Source organism: Narcine bancroftii, chromosome 1, assembly GCF_036971445.1.
Source record: "Narcine bancroftii isolate sNarBan1 chromosome 1, sNarBan1.hap1, whole genome shotgun sequence".
In the NCBI taxonomy this organism is placed as follows: Eukaryota; Metazoa; Chordata; class Chondrichthyes; order Torpediniformes; family Narcinidae; genus Narcine; species Narcine bancroftii.
Window position 1 is genome coordinate 424,104,637 of NC_091469.1, and position 23,364 is coordinate 424,128,000.

At 38.3% G+C, this 23,364-nt stretch overlaps 1 protein-coding gene across 3 annotated transcripts in view; it reads left to right on the forward strand.

The window, feature by feature from the left end:
* osbpl3b (oxysterol binding protein-like 3b) overlaps positions 1–23,364 on the forward strand; it is a 175,045-nt gene that overhangs the window by 58,042 nt on the left and 93,639 nt on the right. For all 3 annotated transcript variants that reach the window (XM_069914157.1, XM_069914155.1, XM_069914156.1), the window contains exons 2-6: positions 7,404–7,636; positions 10,765–10,881; positions 12,517–12,570; positions 14,752–14,865; positions 14,949–15,116. In XM_069914157.1, the coding sequence (XP_069770258.1) occupies positions 7,541–7,636; positions 10,765–10,881; positions 12,517–12,570; positions 14,752–14,865; positions 14,949–15,116 (549 nt within the window). In that variant the 5' untranslated portion in view covers positions 7,404–7,540. The remainder of the gene's footprint in view (positions 1–7,403; positions 7,637–10,764; positions 10,882–12,516; positions 12,571–14,751; positions 14,866–14,948; positions 15,117–23,364) is intronic.

The window sequence follows — 23,364 nt, forward strand, 5'->3', positions numbered from 1 at the left end:
AATAAAGGTGGATACATCTCTGGTTCCTGATAAGATATCCCTTGGACCTTGAGGGAGGTTAGTGTAGAAATAATGAGGGCTCTGACAGAAATATTTAAAATGTCATTAGCCATGGGTAGGTGCTGGAGGATTGGAGGGTAACTCATGTTGCTCCACTAATTAAAAATGGCTCTAAAAGTAAACCAGGTAATTATAGGCCTGTGAGTCCGATGCCAGTGGAGAGTGTTGTTAGAGATGGAATATACAATTATTTGGATAGACAGGGATTTATTAGGAGTAACCAACATGGTTTTGTGCACATTAGGTCATGTTTAACAAACCTTATAGAATTTTTTGAGAAGGTTACTAAGAAGATTGGCAAAGGGAAGGCTGTGGATGTTGTCTATATGGACTTTAGTAAGGCTTTGACAAGGTTTCGCATAAGAGGTTAGTAAGGGAGATTCAATCATTAGGCATTAATTTTGAAGAAGTGAAATGGATTCAACATGGCTGGATGGGAGATGCCAGAGAGTAATGGTGGAAAATAGTTTGTCAAATTGGAGGCCGGTGACGAGTGGAGTGCCTCAGGGATCAGTACTAGGTCCATTGTTGTTTGTCATATATATTAATGATCTACTTAATAGGGTAGTAAATTGGATTAGTAAGTATGCAGAAGATACTAAGATTGGTGGTGTTGTGGACAGTGAGGAAGGTTTTGAAAGCTTGCGGTGGGATATTGACCAGTTTGAAGAGTGGCAGATGGAGTTTAATTATGAGGTGCTACAGTTTGGTGGGAATAATCAGCAAATGGTCAGACACGTTAAATGGTGGACAATCGAGGAGGGCAGTAGAACAAGGGGATTTAGGAATTCTGGTACCTAATTCCCTGAAAGTGGAGTCACATGTAGATAGTAGTGAAGAAAGTTTTGTGTATGTTGCCCTTCAAAAATCAGAGTATTGAGTACAGGAGATGAGATGTCATGTCAAAGTTGTACAAGGCATTGGTAAAGCCAAGTTTACAATATTGTGTGCAACATTGGTCGCCGAAATAGGAAAGATATCAACAAAATAGAGAGAGGGAAGAGAATATTTACAAGAATGTTGCCAGGGTTTCAGGGTTTGAGTTATAGGGAAAGGTTAAACAGACTAAGACTTTATTCCCTGGAGCATAGAAAATTGAGGGGTGATTTGATAGAGGTATTTAAAATTATGATGGGGACAGATAGAGTAAATGTGGATAGGGTTTTTCCATTGAGAGTGGGGGAGATTCAAACAAGGTGTGGATTGAGATTGAAAGGGTTAAAGTATAGGGAAACATGAGGGGGGATTTCTTCATTCAGAGGATGGTGGGAATGTGGAATGAGCTTCCAGCCAAAGTGGTAGATGCGGGCTCAATTTTAATATTTTTGGAAAAGTTGGATAGGTACGAGATAGGTATGGAAGGTTATGGGTTGGGTGTGGGTCAATGGGAGAAGGTGCTCGGCATGGAATAGAAGGGCCAAGCTGGCCTGTTTCTTTGCTGTAATTGTTATATAACAGTTTATTAACATGATATAATGGAGAGACTTCACGACCTTGCAGAACTCTAAAATCAATTCTACAATCATTTACTTTTATATAGAGAAACAAGCATGCTTGTTTAGATTACATCATATAATCAAAACCCTTGCAAACTACATCTTATCCTTGACTACAGTTTTGTCTAATTGTAAGAAAACCTCATCATTAACCACTGTAAAAATTCTTGATGTTGGTCACGGCTACAGCTTAGCTTCCACACAATAGGTCTTGCTGGTTTCAGGCACTGCATCAAAATGAGCTGTTTGCCAATTACTGTGTGTTAGTGTCAATATGTCTGGATCAAATTTCTTCTGCACTGAGTTCCAGCATTCTTGTATTGGACAGATTGGAGGGATATAGACCAAGTGCAGGCAAATGGGATCAGCTCAGAATGCCATATTAGTTTACATGGACGAGATGGTCCAAAAGGCCTGGAGTATGCTGAAAGACTCTGACTGTTTGGTCCAAGGTAAAAATTTGTTATCATGCTATGTAACATCTAGAATTAGGTTTATAATATTAATAGTATGGAAAATCCTGAAGGTTTGATGTCTGATTACCAGACAATGGTCGTTACATACCCCTGAATCTCAACTAACTCTTCTCTGATTCCAACTCTTCCAAAACATGGTGAATTCACTGAAGAATTTATTATAATAATCAAATATCTTTAAAAATTTAATAGCTGCTGCAGAATTAGTATGAGTAACATCCAATATTCCGGGAAATCTGCCCATTTGGTGCCACAAAGGTTCTGTGCATGCCGGACTTTCAGAATTTCACTGTACTTGAATCTTTTGAATATAGTTAGCGAGTCTCCACACCTTTCCATTTTCTATGGGATGTTTGGTCATTAATGGATTTTGAAACTGTGTTACATGCATGGTTTTGTAGCTGATTACACAAATCGAAATAGGACATAGGGAATCATCAGTGAGAAGTGGAGTTAATGTTTTTGAGCAGTATCCTTTTTTCAAAAAACTGATTAACATATAACCATATAACAGTTTATGGCATGGAAACAGGCCATCTCGGCCCTTCAAGTCCACACCGGTTCACTCAAACAACTCCATTAGCTCCCCCCGCCTATTCTCTGCCCATAACCCTCCAACCCCCTCTTATCCAAGCATATATCCAGCCTCCTCTTAATTGAAGAATTGACTCTGCCTCAACTATTTCCTCCGGAAGATTATTCCATTCAGCCACCACTCTCTGAGTGAAGAAGCATCCTCTAATGTTTCTCCTAAAATTTTGCCCCCTTACCCTCAACTTGTGTCCTCTTGTTTCAACCTTCTCAAGGGGATTCATTTGGCAATTTATATCTAACACTATTGATTACTGTGCTTGAAATGATCCTTGATATGCATTTTGTGCTTTAAGAGTGAGATTTTCCAATCAATACATTTCTGTTGTTTAGGCTATAGATTTTGGTAAAGAAGGCCTTTTTTATAATAGTATGCAATTGTTAAGACTGTTATTCTGGCGTGGGATCTATGACAAGTGGCTTTCTGCAGAGATCAATGGAGGGACCCTTGTTTGTGTTGTACATAAATTACTTGGAGAAAATGTAGGTAGTGTGGCAGCCCACCACTGCCGATATCGAACCGGCACATCACGCGGCGCGCGCAGTAGTAAACAGCAGAATAACACACTGTAACGTGTCCCTTAACACAGCGAACCAGCGCGGTTGAAAGCTAGAGCAATACAAAACCAGCAGCCTTAAAATGGTGCTGGCCAAGCTGCCCAGCTAACAGATCAATAACAGGCTGGGGAAGAAGGGTATTCACATGCAAGAATGCTCCTGCCCATTATTATTATTCATGCGGCTGATTTCATCCAATCAAACTAAACAGCAAGAACTCCAACTGCATAAAAGGAACCTTTCCAGCCTCAATAATTCTCAGAGCTTAACCTCCCACACTGCAAGTGTGTGTTTCTTTGTAGCAGTCGGCTACAATAGATGGGTTAATAAGTTTGCAAATAACAATTGCCACAAAGCATTTATTCTGCATGTCAAATTATTAACATACAATGTAAAAAAAATAGCTCCAACATTGACCCCTATGGAACACCACTGGTAATCGGTAGCCAATCACAGTAGGATTCCTTTATTCCTACTCTGTTTCCTGCCATTCAACCAATGCATTACCCATGCTGGTATCCTTTCTGTAATTCCATGGACACTCCTTGTTCAGAAGTCTTATGCGGCACCTTGTCAAAGGCAGTGTAGAGGATTATCAAAGAATATAACAGGATCTTCTAGGACTGTAAATTGCAAAGATCGTTCCACTGTTTAAAAAAGGAGGCTGGCAGCAGAAAGGAAATTCTGGATCTGTTCGCCTAACATTGGTGGTTGGGAAGTTGTTGGAATCGATTGTTAAGGAAATGGTTATGAAATACCTGGAAGTGCATGACAGTTTAAGCCAAAATCAGCATGGTTTCCTTATGGGAAAATCATGCCTGACGAACCTACCATAATTTTTTTTGAGGAATCCATAAGCAGGCTAGACAAAAAGGCATGCAGTGGATGTTGTATATTTTGGCTTTCAAAAGGCCTTTGACAAGGTGCCGCACATGAGACTTTTGAACAATGAAAGTCCATGGAATGACAGAAAGGATACTAGTATGGGTAGAGCATTGGTTGATTGGCAGGAAACAGAGTGGAAATAAAGGAATCCTACTCTGATTGGCTACCGATTACCAGTGGTGTTCCATATGCGACGGTATTGGAGCAATTTCTTTTGACATTGTATGTTAATGATTTGGAATGCAGAATAAATGGTTTTGTGGCTAAATTTGCAGATAATACAATGATAGCTGGGTTCAGATAGTGAAGAGGGAATTGAGAGGCTGCAGAGAGACTTGGATAGATTAGGAGAATGAGAAAAGAAGTGGCAAATGAAATATAATGTTGGAAATTGTACGCTCGGGCATTTTTGTAGAAGGAATAAAAGGGCAGACTATTATTTGGTTGAGGAGAAAATTAAAATTCAGAGGTACACAGGTACTTGGGAGTCCAAGTTGAGTCGCTAGTGAAGAAGGCCAATGCAATGTTGGCATTCATATCTTGAGGAATAGGATGCAAGAGCAGTGATGTGATGTTGAGGCTTTATTAGGCACTGGTGAGACCTTACTTGGAGTAGAGGGTACAGTTTTGGGCTCCTTATTTAATGTAGGAATGTGCTGGGTTTTGAAAGGGTTCAGAGAAGATTTACAAAAATGATTCCTGGATTGAAGGGCTTAGTATATGAGGAATATTTGACAGCTCTTGGACTGTAATCTTTGGAGTTCAGAAGAATGGGGTGGAGGGGACCTCAAAGAAGCATTTTGAATGTTGAAAGTCCTAGATAGAACAGATATGGCAAAGTTGTTTCCCATGGTAGAGGTGTCAGGGACAAGTGGGCACAACTTCAGGATTGAGTGGAACACATTTAAAACAGAGATGTGGAGGAATTTCTTTAGCCAGAGAGTGGTGAACTTTTGGAATTTGCTTCCATGGGTAGCTATGAAGACCAGGTCATTTGGGTATATTTCAGGCAGAGATTGATCGGTATCAAAGTGTGGAAGGCAGAGGAGTGGGGCTCAGTGGGTGGATGCATCAGCTCATAATGGAATGGCAGAGCAGACTCATCAGTCCGAATGGCTTACTTCTGCTCCTATATCTTATGGTCACTGTATAGATCATTTAGAGCTATGGGCAGAGAAATGATAGATGGTGTTCAATCTGGGCAAGTATGAGGTGTTGCACTTTAGGAGGTCAAAGTTGATGATAGGGCTCTTAAAATACAGATGTCAAGGGGGATCTTAGGGGTCCAGGTCCACAGCTCATTGTAAGTGTCCATGCAAGTGGATAGGGTGGCAAAGAAGGCATTTGGTTAGTTAAATAAGGAAGTCTGCAGATGTTGGATTGTTGTTTGTACAAAAATGCTGGAGAAAGTAGGCAATTCATGCAGCATTTTTTATGTTGCAAAGATGAACATTTTGTGCTTGAGCCCTTCAAGGTATGAGCAAAAGGCAGAAGGTACCTGAAGAAAATGGTGGGAGGAGGATCAGGGGGAGGAGCATGGGCCCACAGGCGGTCATAGGTGTATATGGGTGGGAGGGCACAAGAAAAAAAAAACTGAGAAGTGATAGGGGGGAGAAAATGGCTCTCTGAACGAAGAGGAAAGAGGGGTGGAAAGCTGAAGGAAGGAGACAGAGGGATGGGGAAGAGGGAGACAAGGAATAGCCTAATGGAAACTGAAGTTGATGTTATTGCCCAGTTGGAATATTGGGTGTTGCTCCTCCAATTTGTGTCTGGCCTCAGTTTGGCAGTGCATGAGGCCAAGGACATGCGTGCCGGTGCAGAAGTGGGGCACAGAATTGCAATAGTTGGTCATTGCTGTGGACAGGGTGAAGGTGTTCAATAAAGCGATCTCCCTATTTGACTCCAGTTTCTCTGATGTAGAGAAGCCCATAACATGAGCCCCGGATGCAGTGGATGACTCCCGCAGATTCAAAAGTGAAGTGTTACTTCACTTGGAAGGAGTGTTTGGGGTTTTATAGCCCTTTGTAGACATTCAGAATCTTTCCCCAAGGCAAAATCATACACATGACAGGACATGTATTTGAGAGTGAGGATATATAAGGGCAAATATTTTGGACATGGATGGAAGGACAAGAGAGAAAAGGTGAGAATTGATCGGAGAAGGGGGTGATTCTGTAAATGCAGAGCTGGAGGAAAAGAGGCAGAGGATAAGGGGAAGACCGACGACAGAACAGAGGAAAGAAGAAATAGGGACAGGGGAGAGATGGGGGAGGGGGTTGTGGAAATGGCTGCCAGGAGTATTAGTGGAAGCAAATACAATAGTAACAATGAAGAGACTTCCAGGCAGGCACATGAATATGAAGGATCATGTTTTCCAGAGCCTGTTCCTGTGTTGAACTGTTCTATGTTAATTTCATGAATCTGATTTGATAAAAATGAATGTGAAAGTCCACTTGCTTTTGGAGATCAGGTGCAGAAATTGCAGAAGAGTTTGTATTGTTCCCCAGACGCTGAAGTGCACTATGAGCCCTGTGTTGGCGTCTATCCTGCAGACTAGTGGCAAATTTCTGAAAGGAAATTCTTCACAGATAGATGATGAAAACTCTGAAATTGCAATTAGAATCCTGAGAAACAATGGCATCTTTCATATTATTCATTGTGTATCTTTTTTTAATTTGTAGTTTATATTTTAACAATTTTTAAATTAACAAAAGTGAATCACTGAAGGTCTATTGGAGTTCTTCTGAAGAAACTAATGTTAATTACTGTACTGCTATTAAAAATTTTCCCTTGAAGCTTGTTTCTGTTTTCTGCACAAATTGGTTTATTTATCTGAGTTATTTGAGAAAGGAAGACTGAGCAGATTTCATAAGTCTGAAACATTCAGTTAACGTACTTCAGCTTTTGGGGTTTATAAACTGAGCATGTTGAAGTAATAAAAGGCTTCTACAAGAATATGTATTTTATACTTCTATATTTAAATATAGAAATGAGAATTTAAGTATGGATCTTCATGTTAAAGAGATTGAGTCAACACGTTAATGGGTCTTGTACACTGCTATGCTTTAATTCTTCAAACACTTACAGGTGCACTTCTTGCAATTAAATCATGGGAAAAATTTTGTTTACGGTGCGCAAATAGTGATCTGAAAGGCAAATTGAACCAGCTATTCCATCTGATCAAATGTGTTTGAGAGCTGTCAGCACTCAGGTTAACTGGATTGTAAAATAGTTTGAGATTGATGGGTGCTGAAGATCATGTGACTTTGATTAGCAAAGTTTTGACAAGTAACTTTTCAACTTTTCATATTTAAAATGTACTTGACTCTGTTTCCAGGATGAATTGATGGTCCAAAAACAGACACAGGACTTGCCAGTATTAATCTGAAAATGAGATTCGCTGTTGACTTTTAAGTATCAAGACGACTTTAAGTTGTGCAACTTGATTGAGCGTTTGCTGTGTACATTCTCAACATGAAGAACAGCGATGAACAAGTGACTGCAGTAGGCCAGAAATTATCAACCCCCACCCAGAGTTCCAGCATCTCTTTTCGGTCAGAAGATCAGCAGGTATTGCATATTCTTGAGTTGCCTTTTGAACACGCATTTACATATTGTAACAGCTATAGTCTGCAATGTCACACCTATAACATCAGACGCAGTTGTCCTTAAAACAAAATACAGATGCTATTTTGGCCCTTAATTATTTGTAGTGTTATCTATTTAAAATAAAGACTTTCATGTTTTGGATTTTACCATTAATAGAACCTCATTATCAAAACCCCAACTGAGCTATCTGTGATGATGACTGTCTAGTAGAAGGTTTTTTGATAAAGTTGCTGGTTATTTTCGAGCAAATCAAGTTGCTGTTTTTTAAAAAAGGTACATAATATGCATGTTTATTTTTAGAACCTTTCAGTCTTTTCAAACCTGCTTGCCTTTGAGCTTGTTAGTCTTTGCTGTATACCCAAGAAAGTGCCCAATGACACATCGGAAAGCATTTATGATGAGTCACCTTGATTAATTTTATTTTGTGGTCACAATAGCCCTAGTAACTGTTGTTGAGCAAGAGAGTTCAGTCATCACAGCTGGAGAACTACATGCCACACTGGGGAGGTTTGAAAATGCATGTTGCAATAGGCTGAGTGATAATCTGGTGAGATATCTTAATGGAGTCAGACTATTTAAGAAAAATCTTGAATACATTTCACTCTACTAAGTTTCTTCAGGTCAAGTAATGTTTAACATTTTTATCCTGAGCTGAAACTATTCCATCTGTTTTATCTTTACATGCATTTATTTGGTATGATCGTTTGCCTCGAGTAGAATTATTGAAAGATTTAAATATTTATTTTTGATTTGTCAGCTCTTTTATTAAGTGACTGCTCTGCAATTCATCATGATTGAATGTTATTCGAGTCCAGTGACCGCTGTGGATTGTAATGAGCAGAGAGACTGGATGCACTTTGTATCCATTCCTTTGTTTTTTTTACCTACCATGGGAAGATTGCAAACAGAAACCCTAATTATTTGAGTGGGATTACTTTTATTTTTTTAAAAAAAGGAAAGTATATCTTTTATTTATTTTGGTTTAATTGTAAGAAATGAAGTAACATGATGGACGGATGGAGAATGCTGAGGTTAGAAGCACTGGCTCTGCTTCCAGAGACTTGATAACCATCCATGACTATGGCCTACTTGCAGGAAGCTTTCAAATAATTCTGACAAATTACTACAACATTCAGACCTTAAAATTTAAAGTGTAAAAATATTAGGATCAATTTTGCCCAAAGGAATATTCAAGTTAACTTGCCAGATCTGGCAATTTTTATGTTGTATTTGAGTTGATGAGTGAAGTGTAAATATTTCTGACAATTGGTAATCACCTAATAATTTTCACCCAAAAACAAATTTCTTCCCAAAAGACAACTTTGTCGTAAACTGCTCCACCCTAGCTATTTTACTTTATTCTTGGTTTCCTCCAAAATTGACACAGTGTACTAAAGCTGATTGTGCGCATTGCAGGGCTCAAAAATAGGACACAATTCATGCAACCTATTCATTCTGCATGTGAAGTAACCTGCAAAGAATCAATTTATATTGTTCCTGCTGTTAAGATCAATATGATATGGGGCAGTGGTAGTACCAATAGATTACTCTTGCAGGCAGCTTTTTAATAATATTAGGAGTTGTGCTCTTCTGACACTGTGAGAGCAGAGATAACAACTAGTGGACTTCAGCAACAGTTTCCTTGCAGTAGTTTCCAGTAAATGAAATTATATTCTTAAATAATTTTGGTAAGATGGTTTCCCCCATCTTCAGTTCTATTTATTGATAACTGATACGCTTCCAACTTCAGGTCATCCATCTTGAAATTTTAATATATTTGATTCTATTGTCATCTGATTGTACAAATACAACCCAATTAAATAGCCCTCTCTGGTCCTGGGTCAAAACATGCAGACACGCAACCAGACATAACGCACGTACAGACAAATAATACATATTTTAATATATATGTTAATGCTAATATGTTTTTGCACCGAGGACTGGAGAACGCTGTTTCGTTGAGTTGTACTTGTATAATCAGATAAAAATAAAACTTGATTTAATATATGCAGAACATATATTATATCTATAAAAATAAATAAATATTGTTTTGTACAAATGAGAGTCTCGATTTTTAGTATGAGTAATCCCTTTGGTCGTTCAGCCATAGAAACATAGAAACATTGAAGATAGGAGCAGGAGTAGGTCATTTGACCCTTCGAGCCTGCTCCGCCATTCAACGAGATTATGGCGGATCTTAAAGTTCAGTACCCCGTCCCCGCCTTCTCTCCGTAACCTTTAATACCCTTATACTGAAGAAATAGATCTAATTCCCTCTTAAATAGATTTAATGAACCTGCCTCTACTGCCCTCTGTGGCAATGAATTCCACAGATTCACCACCTTCTGGGTAAAGAAATTCCTCCTCATCTCGGCCCTAAATGGTTTGCCTATTATCCTCAAACCATGGCCCCGGGTGCTGGATTTTCCCATCATTGGAAACATCCCATCTGCATCTTTCTCACTGCCTGTGAGAAAAAGCTGTTCCTCAGCCTTCTGGTGCTGGCTCTGATACTCCTTTATCTCTTCCCCGACAGGAGCTGCTGAAAGATCCTGTGTGCAGGGTGGAAGGGGTCCTCAATGATTTTGCCCTCTTCAGACAATGATCCCAGAAGATTACATCAAAAGGGGGCAGGGAGAACTGAACACAATAGTCCAATGTCCCCAACCAGATTTTTATAAAGCTGCAATATTCCCTCACGACTCTCGTCAATCCCCCAACTAATGAAAGTCATCATACAAGCCTCTTATCTACCTTATCAACCTGCACAACAACCTCAAAAGATCTATAGATTTGAACCCCAAGGTCCCTCCGTTCTCCCACACTGTGTGTAAAAAAAAAAAAAAAAAATACTCTACCTTTAAGTTTGACCTTCCAAAATGCATTACTTCACTTTTATTTGGATTGAACTCCATCTGCCACTTCTCCTCCCAACTCGGAATGTTGTCTATATCCTGTTGTAACCAATGGCAATGTTCTACACAATCCACAGCATCTTCAACTTTTGTACCATCTGCAAAATCTACTATGTAATCTGTTGAGGTGTGCATTTGAAATGTATTGTGATTTTTAAAATATTCTTTGAGCAGGACAGCTGGGAGATTGTGGAAGGTCTTCAAGATGGTATGAGTACCATCCAGGAGCCAGAGAAGCAGGAAGGATACATGCTGAAGAAGAGAAAGTGGCCTCTGAAAGGCTGGCATAAGGTGTGTTTAGTAGGAGAGCAATGTTGCAATGCAGAGAAGCATTCATGTAATAAAATGCAGAGAAGCATTCGTATTGAGAAGCATTCGTGATGCAGAGAAGCATTTGTGTAATAAAACAGAAGTGCACCACATATTAATACTGATTAATACAAATTGGTTTATTGACACATGTACTAAGATGCAGTGATGAAGTTTGTTTTGCCAACAGTCCAGCTATCCACCTCATGTATAGTACAGCAAGTAAGACAGAAGTGAGGAATAACAGAGGGATCTTTTAGTCTGTAATTTGACAGGCCATCCCTTATTCCTTTTGTAAGACATCAGTCCTATTTATTATTTAACATTCTTACAGGATTTAGCTTGCGGTTGTTGGTGGAGAGTATTCACTTGGGCATATGGCATGGGTTTGAATTAAAATTATTTTTTCCAGAGTGTAACTATTATTTTCCTGCTTCTGATCCTTTTTGAAGCTGCTCCAATATCAATGTTGGATTCTGCTTCCAGTTGCATCTTGTGTGTTCTGGCTTGCTGACCATTTTGCCATTTTTTTGCTTTATTTAAATATTTTGGTAGAGCATGCACAGTGAGCTTTCCATCAAATTTCTACTTGGGAGCAAAATAATTTCTCATCTAGATCTGCCCATGTATCTGAAGTATTTCAACCCTGGTTCTATTTCTTTTAAAAACTGAAAATGCTGACAAAATCAAGTATTTGTTGTTGAAATTTCCCAATTGTAGAAGCTTCAGTGTTTTTACCTTGAACCATTTATGGGGAAATCACTTCATGGCCATTCTAAGATCTTGTTGACACCTCTTTCCTTTGGGATTCCAATTGGATACAGTGCTTCACCTGAGGCATGGCCAGTATTTTTGCAAGGGATAAATGCAACCACCTTGGTTTTGCACTCTATGTTTTTTTTAAAATATATATTTGATAAAGTGTTCTGTTTCAATTGCCTTTTTAAATCCTTTTCTCAACTTCTTTTGTGTTCTTCCCAGATTTGTGCATGTACACTATCAAGTACTTGAGCTCTTATCTGCGGTACACCCTCTAAAACTTTCCCCTTGGTCAAATTTTGCCAATATTATTTGTTTTTTTTTTGTTTATCCAGATTTTTCTAACAATTTCGCCACTCTACCTATGTGCTTGTGTTAGCCAATTGCATTTTGGTTAATTTTGTAAATTCGACAATGCTTTATTTAGTGGTTTCATTAATCTACTGGTTTAACTGCTAACCCCTTGATTTCAGAAAATTTGACAGCTGCAGTCTTTCCCCATTGCATTCCACAAGCAATGTGAGCTCCAAATTGAATGATGCAGCAGCTTTTTTAGAAATGAGGGTTATTTTGACATGTTTTCCTGATCCATGCATGTAACTTTGAAAAGGAATGATTCTGCAAGAATCTGTAGATTGTTTATCATTGTGAAAATGTTCTGGGGAGAGTCCTTTTTAATACAAGATCTTTGATTTTAATACAAGATGTCAGAATCAGAACTTATTGTCATGAACAAGTCACAAAATTCAATGTTTTGTGGCAGGATCATTGTGATTTTATTTTATTTTTGTTTTATTTTATTTTTATTTTTTCCTAATTAGATAAACTTCCAGTAAATACTCTTATTTTCACTTCTAGCGATACTTCTTCTTAGAGAAAGGAATCCTGAAGTATGCAAAATCTCAGGCTGATGTGAGTATACAAGAGTATCATTTGAATGAGTTTTTTTTGTGCAGCTGCTGGAGATAAAATTTGTGCAGAGATATCTTTAGATTTAGTAATTTTTGAGTAACTAAATCAATTTCTATTCATATCCTTTATTCTGATAATAGTCCAGATTGTGAACCTGTGGATTTGCAGATAAGATAATTATGAAAAAGGAGGAACTCTCTCCTAAGTGATACTTTGTAGAATACTTTACGATTTCAAAGCACTCCTATCTAGTGCCTCATCATCCAAAATTCTTAATCAAATCTTTTGTGTCCCAGATTGCGCCAAATGGAGTAAAGCCATTTCATCAAACACTTAATATTCACACACTGATGTTCAAGTCCAGAATTATCTTGCCCTTTATGTTCTTAATCCTCTTCTGGACCGATATCTGTCTTCTAATCTTACTCCTTCAACTCTGACATTGCCTGCATCCTGCAGTCCTTTTGCATCAGGCTAATGTTTAATCATTATTCATGACAATTCTTTCAATGCTTAAGTGCTCTAATTTTTGGTATTCTTCTTTGAACCTTGGTGCTTCATATCACTTCATGGCTCTTGTTATGAGCCCAGAGGTTGCCAAAACCCAGCAGCAATAGATATTCACCAAGTCAAATGGTTACTTAAACAAAACTTGCTTTTAATTATCTTTAAACATGAAAACAGGATCACACTTCTAATCCTCCAAGTTCACTGGTTGCAGGCAATTCTTATACTGTGCACAGAATTTAAAATTTATGGAATTTCTCCAGGCATTGGTGCTTGAAAGGTAAATGGTTACTACTCAGGAAGGTTCTTATCAGTTTTCAGAGAGAGACTTTTTGTTTGCTGATCACCCACAACTGATTCCTTTTTAATCAGCCACTTCAGTGTCTTGCTGAAGAAACTTGCACCATCAGGGTTTTCTAGATAGTAACTTCTTTCTTTCGGGTCACCACAGACTTCCTTTTTGTTTCTCTTATTTCAAGTGAAACATTAGCCAGCCAGTCCTCTCTTCTTGTATGAACCACCTGGGCACAACCCATCTTGCAAATGAGGCTTTCCACAAGCTTGCCAGCTTGTCCTGTTCCAGTCCCAGCTACAGCTGCTGACTGTAGAACTGCAGAACTGATCTCTCTCTTTCTCTCAGATAAAAGCCTGTTTGACTCTCTCTGCTTGCAAAACCACTTGACCCTCCTAGAACAGCAAGCTGCACTCCAGACAGCCTGCGGCACCAAACTATTCCTCCAATCTCTTTCACCGTTGCTTTTCAAAACAACAATCCATTAGTGAAGTCTCTTGGACACTCCCCAAAGCTTTTGCAAATGCCCCCAGAAGCCACCCTGTCTGGCTTGAGCAGAGCTCCAGTATTTTAAATGAGATCTGTTTTGAAGTGTTTGTATGTGACCTACACTAAAAAAAAACCTGCCCCAATATATCTCTCAAAAATATATCTATATACAATACAAACACAACATAATCTGTCACTCTCTGCACAGGTGTTGGTTGACACCTCATGTAGATTGTTTATCATTATTAAAATATATGTTGCAGAGCAAGTAAGTTATGACCTGTTTGGCCCTATCTTTGATTTAGTGACATTTATTTGTGCACCTGTAAAAGACTCTGGAATTTAATTTTTGGTGTTAATGTTGCTTTTCTGGAATCCCTCTTTGATCCTGTCTGATGAATCAAAGGTTAAGAAACAGACTGAGTTATCACTCCCATAGGTGTCAGGTTGAAGTAATTTGGGGGTTTTTACTCTGAAACCAAGTTCTTTGTGGTGAGGTGGGTTTTTAAAGGGGAAATTGATAGATTATGTTAAGGATGAAGGAGGAGATGACATTTGCTACAAACATGTTGCACCTAGATGAAAGATCTCTGCCCGCTATGGTCCACAATGTGGGCTGTAGCAACGTGACAATAGGTTCACTCCTTCCTTTTTGGTTTCAGCTACTGCTTTCATCTGCACTGGGGACATCAGCTGTCTGTGATTAAGGACCAAAACATTGTTAGCTGCTTGCTATCTTTTTATAAGATGAGCCCTTCAGCCAGGAATGCCTTCTGCCCCCATTAAAACCCATAAGTGGAGGGTTTGGTTCTTGTTCGAGTTTCTCAGTTTGAAGTTCTGGCAGCTAGCCAAATGTTTTGGTTCTATGTGAATGACTGAGGCTATTCTTCCAGATTCAAAAAGGAAAACTTCATGGTTGTATTGATGTTGGGCTGTCTGTAATGTCGATAAAGAAGAAGGCAAAATGTATTGATCTTGACGCAGAAGAACACATATACCATTTGAAGGTATTTAACAGAATTTCTCTTGTCAAGTTTAAACAATCAACTTTTTCATTGTGGTGATGGTTGCTTGTCTGTACTTTTGCTAGGTGAAATTCCAGGAGTATTTTGATGAATGGGTAGCAAAGCTGCGTCATCACAGGCTATACCGGCAGAATGAAATTGCCAAGTTTCCCCATGATGTGACTAATCACTTCTTCCCAGTGTCATCTGCTACAGACTCTTCAAGTTCTTTGACCTCTCCTTCTTTTAGAAAGGTAATATACTAACCAAAATCAGATTTAAAATGCAAAAGTTTAATTTTTGGTTTTGAACAGATCACCATGTGTTTAGTCCTTCAATATTTAGTTTCTTATTGTGCTTTTTTGCTTTTTCTTTGGTTCTTTATGTATCAGATTGATTAAGCTGAACTTGCAGGTTTCCAAATTGGATCTCGGTATTGGATCATTGGTATTGGATCATTGGTTATAATTGTGGGGCTAGTTAAAACTTGGCTGATTTTCAAGTAAATGTAGACCCATGGATGCACACAAGCAAGCTACTTAGGCAAGAATTGATATCCCTTGAGGTACTCTCTGATGGATGAACTAGTAGCAATGTTGATTGTAGTTGCCAACCATCTGTTTAGAATCATGCTTATTTGCTGTAATTGGGCAATTTTGTTTTTAAATTGCTGCATTTTAAATGAGGAATTAAACATGGAGACAGTGTCTTCTACATTTCAAAAGCCACTAATTTTATGTTCCCCTTTTCCCAGGAGTAACACGCACAACAAAACCTATTCTGGTTACTGTAAATCAACTCTGTCTTTCACAAGGGTGTGTCACAGGGTTTTGACTTCTGTCATCTCCAAACTGAACTCTACCAAAAATGACTCAATTTGATAATATATTTCTCCAATTCATGTGACTGTTACATCATCAGTCCCATTTTTTGGAAACCACATGTCTATTAGTTTTATTTCTAACAAAATTCTGCTCCTTTTTCAAAACCATTCCATATCCATATCTCTGTTGAAGAGGCTTAAGTGGTTTTGATTAAAAACAGATGGCTTCCTTCAGCAATTCTAATTGAATATTTAGATACTTCAATTTTTATTAAACCCAACATTCCATTGTTCTTGAAATATCAAGACCCACTTTAAATCCATTAGTTCTGTCTTTCCACGATGCTGCAACTCTGAGAATGAACTCTCTTGGAGTAAAATGGTGTATCTGTAAATGTACTGTGATCTGTGTGTGACCCTGTATGAGCTCACAACTAACTACAAATACAGATACTGTGGCAGATGATGTTTGTACTCATACGCCATCATGTTGAAATAATGAGACCACACCTGAAGTTGTCAGCCAATGAAGAGAAAAGCATTTATTACAGTGTTATCAGGCTTGATATAGACACACAACATATGACCTGGCATCATGACATCTGAAGTGCTAATGACCTCATGATGTAGCTATGTGGAGTAGGCTAGGGCTTCTCAGTAGACCTATGGGTGCTGCTGAGTCACCATGCCTAGTGGCTAGTTGCCAGTAGATAGTAGGATGTTGTGTCTAGCCATCACAAGACAGGAGCAGTTAGCACTGGTTCTGCCCACTCCCTCCAAGTATACTGCTATAATACAATATTTTAACTATAATTTACTTTACTAAGACATTTTTATATATGAGAAATATAATTTAATATTAAACTAAAGATTGACTCAAATCCGTTACATTATCTGTTTACAGTTCTTTTATTTGTTTACATGTTTATGCTGTGTACAGTTTATATTTTGCACTCTCAATTAGTGGTAATTCTGCCATGCCTGCAGAAAAAAGAATCTCAGGGTTGTGTGTGATGTCATGTATGCACTTTCATAATAAATGTGAAATCTGAGATCTAGTAGATGTATTGAAACAAATTTCAAAATGTGCCAGGGTTGTCCCAGGGCCAACTAATCTACTCTTGGTTTCTTGCATTATTATTAAACGTGATGTTTTTGTAGATTTATTGCAAAGACATTGACTTCTTCCTTTCTTCAAATGTTGAGCTACAGCAGACACCATAGCATGAGAGATTGTACATAAATAGTTGACACAGCAGTAATTGCAATTTGTGAGTGAAATAGGCATATCACTGTGCATGGCTCTGTGGTTTATTGAGGCTGCCTCAGAGTTAAGCGCTTAAAGTTAAAGGCTTGTTTTTACCTGTTAATTGGCCAGAGTTAATTATTTGGGCTACCTTTTTGGTGGTCAACCCTATGACTGTATTTCCAGTTGCAAGGTTGCATTCTGTATACATAATTGTGAACATCGCTTTCTCCATGGTATTTTATCATAGCATTAGATTTAGATTTTATTTTAGTGTGTACTGTAGGTGGTACTCACTCAGCTGAAACACCCTTTATTCACCTGATAAGTGACTATGGAAAATAACTATCAGTTCATATATTAAATATTCAAATTTCTTCATTGGTTTTGTTAACACTTTGATCATAAGGAGGGAATCTCAGCGCAGAAAAATGTATATTCAGCTTGAATTCTGTAAATGAGCTGTTCACCTGTTATATGGTATATTCTAGTAAGCCAGCGGTGTTTTCATTTACCCAAGAAGGAGCAGGTAGGATCTTATTGGAATCGAGGAGATGTGAGGTCTGCTCACAGGATTAGATTATTTAGTTAGTGAAAGAAGCACAAAAAATTGACAATCCAAAAAACATTTAGTTAAGAGTTATCACAAGATTCTACTCTGGGGGATTTGAGAACATAAAAGTTGTAATAGAAGGAGCACTTGAGACTTTTGGTCTGTCTGTTTGTGAGGTTCAGTGCACTGACAAGTGAATAAGTATAAAGTAGTATACTTCAGGGTGTACAAGAAATGATGAATGTACAATTCTTGCAGAAATCTGTAAATGGCAAAAAAAAAGAAAATATTACAAGTTTTACTTTCAGGAATGATAATGTGATAATGGACATTCCTTTAGAGGAAAGGAATCACTTTGATATTGAAACCAATAATCAAGTCCCATTATTGTAATGGTTGTAGGTTATTATCCATTCCCTAGCAGACATCTTTAAAACAAATTCAAGCTAAATTGAGTTGACACTTGTATTGAAGAGCATAGTCATGACTAATCAGGCCATTTAATACAGTGCCCATCTAAAAAGCCCTCAAGGGTCTAGTGAATAATCATTTTAACCACTGTAATCCTTGAAGTATTCACTGAGCACTGCTGGTCATCAGAGATCAATGCGGATACTTCAAAGTCAAATCTGTAAACTGTCAATCTATGCAACACAAAGCCAAAAAAGTCAATTTTGCACAGACATTTACAGTACAGCCCTATTCGGTCCACAATGTTGTGTCAAAGTATAGAAACCTACTCCATGATCAATCTAATCTCTCCCTCACAGCCCACAACCCTCTATTTGTGTTCTTGTTGGTTTATTAAAACAAAGATTTACTAAGGTAATGGAATTCAAATCGGTTTAATTTTTAGAAACCAGAGTGAAAGATGGCATGTGATTCCAGCAACAAAATCTTGGGAAGATTCATTGTTCAGAGATGGACAATGGATTTCCATCTCAGGATCCTTCTGTTTTTGTTTTTTTTTGCTTCTGATATGGTTCTTTTGGCTGTAACCTGAATGTTAGTTTTATGTGAAACAATTTTGAGGAAAGCAAGCCCATTAAATTGTATATCAGGTATATTTGCAGCTTACAGTGAAAACTGATTTTTACCCATAGGATTGACAAAATATTGTTACAAATTAAATTTAGACGTACAGCACAGTAACAGGCCGTTTCGGCCCAAGTATCCATGCTGCCTAATTTACACCCAATTGACCTACAACCCATGGTGTGTTTCGAATGGTGAGAGGAAACCGGAGCCCTTGGGGAAAACTCACACTGACACGGAGAGAATTTACAAACTCCTTACAGACGCCGCAGGATTCGAACCCCAGTCCCATTCGCTGGCGCTGTAAAGCCATTGCACTAAACACTGCATCAACTGTGCTGTCTTGTAGCTTTTAAGTTTGAGAGCTTCAATAAATCAAAAGAGTGAGCATTATCTGATGTTTTTAAGGCTTCTAACTATATAAAAAGATTGAAGGATGATGTCCTCTCCAGGGAATGGATCTGTCGAGTTATTTTTCAAGAAGGCAGCTTTATGTATTTGGAAATCATTAACATGAGTTACAACAATCCAATAGATGCTGGGAAGAAAGACTAAAGTCATGTGTTTGACAAGCAGAAAACTGCCACATAAAATAGATTTACGTAATGTAGTCCCCTTTGAATTAAATCTCCAAATAAGATTTAGGGCATTTGTGATAGCAGGTAACACAGTAAACTGTGTAGTAACTGGGCAGATTTGGTTACATTTTAATATACCTAATGTGTTTGCACAAATTCGCTTAATTAAAATAAATAGCCTTGATGAACAAAATCCTTTGAGGATTGAAAAGAAGGGGTTTTCTCTTCATTGATGTGGAAAAGAATATAACTCTACAGCAAAAGCATTTGATTATTTTCATCCAGTTTACAATTGTTTCCCTTAGCTATGATTGTGTAGTTTTTTATAGAAGATGCCTACCAAAATATTTAAATACCAGATAGCCACTTACAACAAAGTTTATCAAAAAGCCATGAAATACTTTAATGGACTCATCAATAATCTTAAAATATCTCTAGCTGTACCTGTAATAGTGATCAGGGATGGTTTGTCTCATCTGAATTATGCACCTCCATTGTCATGGTGCAGAAGTGAAATATTAGACTCTTGTCATCTGTTGGGACTTGAACCCACAACTTAGCTGATAGAGATGTGTTGATTTAAAATGACAGGACCCTTGTAGATCTGTAAAATGAGAGGATTGGAGTCTAATGCATTCCACAAACATCTGTGGGATTGTAAATTTTGTATTGTGTCTTTATAATTTTTATTTGTACATTTTAGCTGTTGGAAACTGGGATAATTTAAGCCTATTTTAATGTTTCATCAGTCAGTAAGGAGCCAGTTTAAATGAACAAACAATAATAACATTTAAATGTTTAAAAATATATTGGCTGAAAATGTTAATGACTGTGGAATTTCTACTAATTTTTCCCTCTGACACCACAGTTTTGAGTTGCTACTACTGGTAGATTTCAGGGAAATTATGAAAATGAATTCTGCTTCTGAATTTATGGGTTCCTGGTAAAGCCCTGTGGCATTTCAGGGCTACTTTGTACTATTTGCTGTTTATTTCCTTTGTTAAATTGGTTCTTTTGGTTCAGTCAGAAAATTTTAATAATGACTAGTCAGAGCACAAGATGATAAGTAGTAGATCAAACTGTTTTGGGAGTCCTACTTTGGGTGTGAGAATGATGTGGGCTGCTCAATCTAGTGGCGGTTGCAGCGGTTGCAAGGGAAAATTTGTTGGTTGGGGTTGGGTGTTGGGTTTTTCCTCCTTTGTCTTTTGTCAGTGAGGTGGGCTCTGCGGTCTTCTTCAAAGGAGGTTGCTGCCCGCCGAACTGTGAGGCGCCAAGATGCACGGTTTGAGGCGTTGGTCAATGTGGCAGGCACCAAGAGATTTCTTTAGGCAGTCCTTGTACCTCTTCTTTGGTGCACCTCTGTCACGGTGGCCAGTGGAGAGCTCGCCATATAACACGATCTTGGGAAGGCGATGGTCCTCCATTCTGGATACGTGACCTACCCAGCGCAGTTGGATCTTCAGCAGCGTGGACTCGATGCTGTCGGCCTCTGCCATCTCGAGTACTTTGATGTTAGGGATGAAGGCGCTCCAATGAATGTTGAGGATGGAGCGGAGACAACGCTGATGGAAGCGTTCTAGGAGCCGTAGGTGATGCCGGTAGAGGACCCATGATTCGGAGCCGAACAGGAGTGTGGGTATGACAACGGCTCTGTATACGCTAATCTTTGTGAGGTTTTTCAGTTGGTTGTTTTTCCAGACTCTTTTGTGTAGTCTTCCAAAGGCGCTATTTGCCTTGGCGAGTCTGTTGTCTATCTCGTTGTCGATCCTTGCATCTGATGAAATGGTGCAGCCGAGTTAGGTAAACTGGTTGACCGTTTTGAGTCCTGTCCCGCATCGGACTTGTCAGGCACAAACGAGCCTGCAGCTGATGTGGACATTACCCCTCCATAAATCTTCGTCCGTGAAGCCAAGCCAAAGAAGAAATACTGGACTTTGCAGAGACCATATTTGTGGTATCACTTTTGTGCCTTGGGTAGGATGGTGTAGGCTGGATTAACTTTGATGAAGTGGCTCAATGAAGCACATTAGGGTCAGGACACTGCATTGAAAAAAATATTCTCTTCCAACAATCTTCAAAAATTGAACTTGTAAGCCCACAGCAATAGTAGTTAATTCCCTTCTGTCCAAGATATCAAGCAAACTGACAAAAACATTCTCCTTTAAAGCTGGTTAACATTTAATTGAGGTGCCTTTTTTTTTAATTAAGAGTAGTCATTCTTACTTCACCTTCCCTCTCTAATTCAGTTTATTTTTGTTTGGACTGAAGGTGGTAAAGAGACATGCAGCTGAGTGACTGAAAACTTAAACTGAACATTGTTTAACCGGTTATTCATGAGTTAGTGATGCTTGATCATTCTCTTGATGACACCTTCTATTTTCATTGTATTAGTTCTGCCTTTTTATAGGCAAGCCATCCTTCCAACATTGTTGTGCAGGTGTCACTGTAGTGTAGTAGTCTAGTTTGTACAGTACAACTATTCTCTTTTAAAAGGGGGAGGGAGAAAGCAATGAACCTTGTACCAGATTGTCTGGTATCAGTGATGGAAGAAATGTTGGATCTCTTTTGAAGGGAGTGGGTAGTAAGGCCCTTGGGGACTGATGGAAATGAGCAGATTCATTTTTTTTGGAAAAATATTATTTAAATTTCCATACATGCATTAATATACAAACACAGGTAATAATCGTCATATATTCCAAATCAATTATACATGCTACATATTATACCCCTCCGAAATCCCACCTCACCCCCCCCCTGAATAGAAAAGTAAAAGAAAAAGATAGAAATAAAAGTGTATAGTCAAAGAAAAGTAAATAAAAAAAGAAAACAACCCTGGTTACTAAAAATATCTCTGCCATTCACTCAACTTTTTCTTCTTGATATCATTCATTTTCTTATCCCAAGGAGTTGGCAAGGTTTTCTGAGGTTCAGGGAAAATTCTTTTTAAATTAATGCCTACAATAGGCAAGTATGGGTATCAATTTAAAAAAAAGTATAATATTTATTCCTTAAATTATATGTAATCTTCTCAAGATTATGTATTTCTGCATGCCATCTTTCCATTCCTAAATGGGAATTTGATTTCCATGTCACTGCTATGCATTTTCTTGCAACTGTTAATGCAATTTTCACAAATTCCTTTTGGAATAAGTTCAATTTTAATTTTGGTCTTACTGCTGAAATATTACCCAATTTAAAAAAAGCATTGGATCTTGTGGAAAATTAACTCCCGTAATTTTCCTAATTCTATTCAAAATGGCCTCAATTTTGAACAAGGCCATGTACAATGCAAAGAAAGTGCCTATCTCTTGACTACACCTAAAACATCAGATTCAAAATTGAGATTCTGCAAATGTGGTCATATTGGGTTGCTTCTTTATGTTTAGAGGCTAACTTCAGATGTGTGGTCTATCCAATATTGGAATTTTAAGCAAAATTTTGATTTTAACTCGAGTTGATGCAATGGTGTTTCCAAAGCATTAATTAAAAGCTTCTGGTATTACAGATTAAATTTTACTAAAGGACATGAATGAACACACATCATCATTGTTGAAGACATAGCTTCAGCTGCCTGGACAAGTACCCATCTGGAACATAGTCCTCGCTGCTAATCTAAAAATTCAACATTTTTGTATCCAAGCTCTCAATCACTATAAATATTAATGTGAGGCCCTCTTCATTTTCTTTCACTATTACAAATATCAGCACCCAATTGGCCTACAACCCCCAGTACGTTTGGAATGGTAGGTAGGTGAAAGGCTCCATTATTTTCATGTAATACTACATTTAGAATGTAACATGCATGAAATTCTTTAACTTTGTCTATCGTAAGGAAGACAGAGAGTTGCCACTTTGTATAGCATCCTTCACAGAAATGAGGCCCCAGCGAGGAACAAACTCGTGACCCCTGGTTTACAAGACCAGTGCTCTAACCACTGAGCAATAGCAGCCTCTGGGTGGGGAGGAAACCGGAGCTCCAAGGGAAAATCCATCCAGACACGGGGAGAACATACAAACTCATTACAGTCAGTGCGGGGTTCAAACCCCAGTCCTGAACATTGGCACTGTAAAGGCATTGCACTAACTCCTACACCAACTGTGCTTCCACCCTTTTATGAATTTTCTTTTAACATTCTGAAGGAAAAAGGAATACCTATTTAAAAACAATGTTTCAGCCAGTTTATGAATAACATACTTGCCCATCCATTGCCCCACAATTTGAAGGCATTTGCTGTATTAAAGAAGAATGAATTGCACTGCACTGAAA